Source organism: Channa argus, chromosome 24 (assembly GCF_033026475.1).
Source record: "Channa argus isolate prfri chromosome 24, Channa argus male v1.0, whole genome shotgun sequence".
Lineage (NCBI taxonomy): Eukaryota > Metazoa > Chordata > Actinopteri > Anabantiformes > Channidae > Channa > Channa argus.
The window spans coordinates 314,116-320,460 of NC_090220.1; the positions used below are offsets into that span (position 1 = coordinate 314,116).

At 35.7% G+C, this 6,345-nt stretch overlaps 1 protein-coding gene across 1 annotated transcript; it reads right to left on the reverse strand.

The window, feature by feature from the left end:
• Positions 1-229: 229 nt before the first annotated feature.
• zgc:175280 (cationic amino acid transporter 2 family protein) lies at positions 230-3,080 on the reverse strand. The gene is made up of 6 exons (XM_067494560.1): positions 2,711-3,080; positions 2,391-2,546; positions 2,002-2,158; positions 1,663-1,817; positions 1,241-1,463; positions 230-379 (listed from the first exon to the last, which is right to left on the reverse strand). Exons 1-6 carry the CDS (start codon positions 3,078-3,080, stop codon positions 358-360), a joined length of 1,083 nt encoding a protein of 360 aa, XP_067350661.1. The 3' UTR covers positions 230-357.
• Positions 3,081-6,345: the final 3,265 nt, after the last annotated feature.

The window sequence follows — 6,345 nt, forward strand, 5'->3', positions numbered from 1 at the left end:
AACTGTTTTAATAGGGAAACTGCACTTATCAGTCGCTTATCAATGACACTTTTTCATAGCTAATCATTTCAGTTTTGTCAAAAATCTCACATTTTTTTTAAATTATGTTCAAATTGTTGATGTAGTTTGAGCTCATGTAAAAACTTGTCGTCAGACTGCCATTTGTTTGTTACAAATTAGGCAGCCATCTCATCACACATGAAAGAGATTTTTTTGTTGTTCTCACCCTTGAGACTCTAAGATTGTTCTTGTACTGTAAGTGTTCATGATGCATACCTTAATATGAGGATACAAATAGCAACAAGTGTGTAGGCAAAGAGAGTTCCAATTGACATCATGTCAACAAGTGCCTTCAGGTCAAAGAGTAATGCCATGATAGCTGAAAGGACATGAATGATAGTAACTGCATATAAACAATGTTAGGAGTGAGCATATTATTTTCTTAACAACTAACCAACTAAATAACTTCAGAGAAAGGGGTTCAAATGATTATGAGTTCTATAGAAAGTTTAACCTGCTACAGCCCCTGAAACCAGGGTTGCTATGACAGGACTTTGTCTGTCACTCATTTTGCTGAGAGGCCTGAAGAGAAGTCCGTCCCTGGCCATGGCAAAGAGAATACGTGGCATCGGGAACATTGATCCTAGCAGGCTGTGGAAAATGAGACAGATTATAACTGTAAACATAAGACAGATTAATACATATTAACAGTGGTCTTAATTATCTTTATTCACGATATAACTCTACATGCCAGCTGATGATGTTTATTCTGTTAAAATAAAAATAAACTATTGTACATTAAATGTCAGTTTATATCTGTTTTAAACGTGTGGTTTGGTCTTTTGTTTTATCCCTGTCTGTCGAGCCCGGTACGCGTGTGTTTATTATATTGTTTACTGGTTTTGATTGATCCCTGTATGTGCACGCTCTCTAGTTTATTGTTTCATCCTGGAGGTTTTTTATGAACGCACCCTTCTGGATTAGTTATTACTACTTATTAAGTATTAGTTTTCCCATCATTTCTGTTTTCACTATCAAGTTCTATTTCACTGTCTGTTTGTCTGTCCTCTGTTAGTGTGTGTTCTCTTGTCCTTCCTTTGGAGTGAGTTTCTGTTTGTTTGCCCTCTGTTGTTTTTTCATTTATTAATAAAACCCCTTTTACTATAACCCCTCCTCTTGGGCCCTTATAACACAGAAATCTTCACAGTAAAAGAACAGAGAACTTATAAATGGCACGTACCTTGTTGATAGTGCACAGAGAGATCCCACAGCCACTGCATACCTTGCAGGACCCCAGCCGATGTATGTAAAGGCCACAGGCAGTGGGCTGTGAACACTGAGTAAATAGTATGGCATAATAAGAGTCAGGGCAGCAGATACACCAAAATATGCCAAAAAGCAGATGAGAAGAGATGCCACAATGCCGAGAGGGATTGACTTCTGAGGGTTCTGCACCTCCTCTCCTAAAGGTAAAAGATTTTGATTCAACATGTTCATTTAACAACTGTTTTTTTTTTTTACCTTCAAGCATATAGCATTACTGTTTCTGTCTAAATAATTTTACGTTCCAAAAACTAAAAATCCTATACTGTATACCATATAAAAATGATCTTTTCTCCCTTGTTTTCACTCGTTCACTGGCATCAACATCCTTTACTTTACCTGTTGTGGCAATGCAGTCAAATCCAACAAAAGCGTAAAAGCAAGTGGCTGCTCCTGCTAATGTTCCTTCAAAGTCAAAAGGGAAAAATCCTCCACTGCCATATTTGGAGGTTTTATTCAGTAGTGTGTGGTTTCTGTAAATAACAGACACGTGGCTTGATCATGGATTTTAAACTTGTACAGTATTTAGCACACAACGGCACAAACACAACGGCTGCAATATTTTTGTAAGCACAGAAATATCAACCGTTGTATTGTACATTACTAACACATTCCTCTGTTGGTTTGGCATGTTGGGAAAGCATTTATTATTATTATTATTTAATTAATGAGACATACTCATTTCCATTTGGGAGACAATCTTCAGCAATGAACCAGTTGTTGATGTCCCCCTTTATGAAGCCAGACAGGATAACAAACAGCAACACTAGGATGTTAACTGCTGTAAAAACCTTATTTACTATGGCTGATTCTTTTACACCAAATGCAAGAATCCCTACAAATAAAACCGACAGAAAGTACATCATTACAATAAATACAATCAAGCCTTGCATGTCAAACATAGAAATATACTTGATATGCTGCACTATATATGGATAGATTACTCATCAGGCCTACTGGGCACTGGGCCCCTCGGCCAAACCCTTCATACAAACCCTTCCTTGTGATTCTAATCAACAATTTTACATTTGGTAAAATGTTTTATGGGTTTATGTTAGAAAACACACCTGCCAAGAGCATTATGAGGCTAGCTGCAAAGAAATCTGGGTAGGGAGCTAACCCAGGTAAATCCATCACAATCTGTCTGCCTATTGAGTTGGCGATGCCATTTCCAATGAGATCGTCAAAAGTCCCACTCCATGCTCTTGCAACACTGGAAGTCCCTTAAAAACAGAAATAAGCCACAACATGAAAAAAATCCTCATAGAGACCCATAAAATTTTACGAATGTAATGAAATAAATGGTAGAACAGACATTTCCAAGACAACAATTAAACATTCATCACTTGCTGCAAATCTACTGTAGAGTGTGGAATTATCTTTATACCTATAACATAAGATAGCAAAAGGTTCCACCCAGTGATAAAAGCCCAGATCTCTCCCACAGTCACATAGCTGTAGAGGTAGGCAGAACCAGTCTTTGGGACACGGGCTCCAAATTCAGCATAACACAGTCCTGCAAAGACGGAGGCCACTGCTGCTATCAGGAAAGATATTATTATACTCGGCCCAGCCACAGCTCTGGCCACTTCACCTGACAGCACGTACACTCCAGCCCCTAATGTGCTGCCGACCCCCAGAGCCACTAAGTCAAGCGAGGTCAGGCACCGGCGAAAACTAGAAACTTCACCTTCGGGCTCTAGAGGTTTCCTACGCAACAGGCTCTGCAGAAACAGTAGAATCCTTGCACCAGACATCCTAATAATCAAGACATTTGATGGTCATTGTTAGATTATTCAGGATAAAGGAACACAAAATAGAGAATACATACATATGCCATTTCAAAACTAACAAAAGAGACACGACAACATACTCAGTAACAATTTCTGGTCAAAGGAGGGTAGTGTATCTTTACAAAAATGGAAAAAGGTGGATCTACAGCATAAACAGTATAAAACTGTGAAATTGACTAATACTAAGAGATACAAAAGAAAAAGTTACTGGATTTTACAACATGGCCACATAAAGTTACTATTTATTTCTGTAAGAATGATGAACTTTAGGTAGCTTTTGAACGTTAAGCAAGATCAGCTACTATATTTCATATTCAACAAGCTACAAGCAAACACACAGTAAAAATGAAATGCATTTTAAGACAGATATCCCTACCTTTCCAGCTGAAAACAGCAGTGTGAGTGATGTCCCGGACCACATTATGTGTGAGGATAAATCCTTTCCAATTCCATTCATTACAGTTCAACATTTTTTACACATTATGTTACTTTTCAAACATACACGCCACTTTTGAAAAAGACAGGACGGGAAGGATTTGTTTGCAGAGGCCCCTGCCATGTCAAACAATGTCATAAATTTAAAAAGCAATTGAAAGAAATATTCAGAGTACTGTACAACTTTTATGAAAAAGATATATATACACACACACACAGACACACACTTCATTTTCTTCATTCATGTGTAGCTTGCTGTCAGCCAAACCAAACATTGCTTTTATTATTCCTCAAAATGATCTGAGACCTTCTTGAAAAGATTTCTAATCTCTGGCAAATAACAGAACACATTGAGTAAGAAAATTTTAACTGTTAATTAACAGTTAAAATATGTATACAAAAAGACAAATAAGACACGGTTAATGATATAATTTTCTGAATTTAAAAATAAACAATTAAAATATGAAGATTCCTAATTAAGTCAACCTATAACAGACTTAACTTCTTATCCTGCCTCAGTTTTTATGTACTTCTCAATTTTAAAAGAAAGTACATATATGTTCTCTATATTTAGTTGGTTCACTTATGTTTTTGTTTCAGTTGGAATTATTATAACTTTACAGAGACAATATGGAAATTTTGGATACTTTTCAGTACTATACAATTCGTCTGATAATCCTGATTGTGTTTAACTGGTTTCATTCTCCACATGAGGGCAGCATTTTCCACTCTGTGAATGCATTGTTCTGAAAACATATGAGGTCTGCATGTTGCACTACGAATTATCGTCATTCTTTTCTGTCTTCTTTAATTTTGAATTCTAATCTGTTACTGAAGATGATGCAACCAAATAAGACACTAAGTTCAGATTAGACTGGTTATACTTAACATCTTAAGGTTTATTGTGTGTCTGATGTCTCATGGACACAGTGTTGGGTTGGAACACAGATAAGTCAACATGTTGTAAACCAAATGGTTTTCACTTGAGACATCTGCTCAGCAACAAATTATAGACTTGTTCATCAGTGCATAAGGAGGCAAGTAATTGTTTGAGGAACATAATGGTACAATCCATTGCCTCTAGGGGTTCCCAGTATCCTGCTAAAGCTCAGCTAACTGGATGTCAAGCACATGCAGGCAAAGGCACGAACAATGATTGAAGACAGAGGACACATATAGTTAGTTGCAAGACATTGATAAAATGAACAAGGTCACAAGGTTAATTAAGACATTATTTTTAGATGTGTATACCCTTCTGTAAAATCTATTTCTAAAATCAATTTTCAAGAGCTGTATACCAAAAAAGCAAAGACTGCAATCATACAAAAACTAAAAATCAAAATAAAACAACTGGAATATCAAAAAAGCAAAAGATAAAACATATTGATATATTAACAATATATCTCTTATATTAAATACCAAAACATGCACATACACAACTTGAAAAACTATTAATATTTATAACGGTATTCCTGTAACGTTGTGGTAATAGCTGAAAATCACTAATTAATGTAATCTCAACTCTTTCTCTTACACTTCAGTTGTAATGACTCTGAGAAATAAACTGGTTGCAAACATCATTAGCTTAAGGAAATGGCCTTCCCCTCTCTCCGTTAATGATTCATCAGGTGAAAGAGGTAGAGAAGCTAACAGCATTCTGCAGTAAATTCATTCAGGACCTTGGATATATTAGGAAAAGGCCACTAAATGCGTATATATGTGCAGAATTAATGTTTTGAGCGTATTTAAATAACATTGAAGAGTTCAGCTGGTAAGTTTTATTCTATTATATTTTCCATGGGGGGGTGTTTGTATTGTTGTTCATTGGGGATCAAAAAGCATAGAACCAGTAGCTGTAAATATTTAATTCAATTTTGGAATAAGGAATCACATAAAGACTTGATAGTTGTGTTTATATATTAGATTGCTAGAAAACATTGGGTTTTGGTATATTTTTCAATAACTCAAAACAGTTTGAAATAATGAAAATTCATTACTTGAAACATTTAAAATGTAATTTAATTCACAAAGAGAAGATTTGGGGGTACTATCAATGGAACCTTGGCTGAGAAAAGAATATTACACTTTTTGCCATGAAGCACCCTTTTACAAGACTTAAGACTTACAAGACTATAAATCAATATGTAATTATTACACTTTTCATCCAAAATTAAAGCAACAAGCCACTAAACTAAATCTTATATGGCTTCGCATAAGAAAGTGCTCTCTCATTAGTAGTTAATATGGCAAACAGTGGCTCCTAAATGTGTTAGTTACTCCATTATCACAGCTCTGCCCCAGCATTTTTCCAGCGCTATTAACCAGATGCAGTAAGACTGCTATGGTTTTTCTCCATGGTGACTGGGTCCACTGGCCCCAGCATGAGACCGATTATTTGCAAGAGGTCATTAGAGTGTGACTTAGCTAATGTAAATCTTGGTTCAAATCAATAGCACCACAAACACCCTGATATAGGTGGTAAATGTTAAAAGTCATCATAAGAGACATTGACTTCAGCTCAGAAAAAACATCTTAAAAATCCATGTTAATCAAAGACTTATATAACTAATTAGCCCTGTGAGCTGGCCTAAGGTCATATTTGACACCATTCTTAGACAGCACAGCATTTTTTTTAATTCAGTTTAAATATCAAAGAAATGAAAAGCATATTTTTATTGTTGAGTTTTTTGCTATAGAGCATTTTTGTCATATGTTTATTTTCTAGAAAAATGTAATATCTATTGGGACTATACAAAGATTGCACTTTTTCTTCTTACAGGTAGACATTCTCATC

Excerpts from the sequence above, each read along its gene's own strand:
- zgc:175280 (XM_067494560.1), bottom strand. The coding sequence starts at position 3,080 with ATGTCTGGTGCAAGGATTCTACTGTTTCTGCAGAGCCTGTTGCGTAGG. Across the intron at positions 1,464-1,662 it reads TGACTGCATTGCCACAACAG|GAGAGGAGGTGCAGAACCCT; the intron begins GTAAAGTAAAGG and ends TTTTACCTTTAG. Across the intron at positions 380-1,240 it reads CTCTGTGCACTATCAACAAG|CTATCATGGCATTACTCTTT; the intron begins GTACGTGCCATT and ends ATGTCCTTTCAG.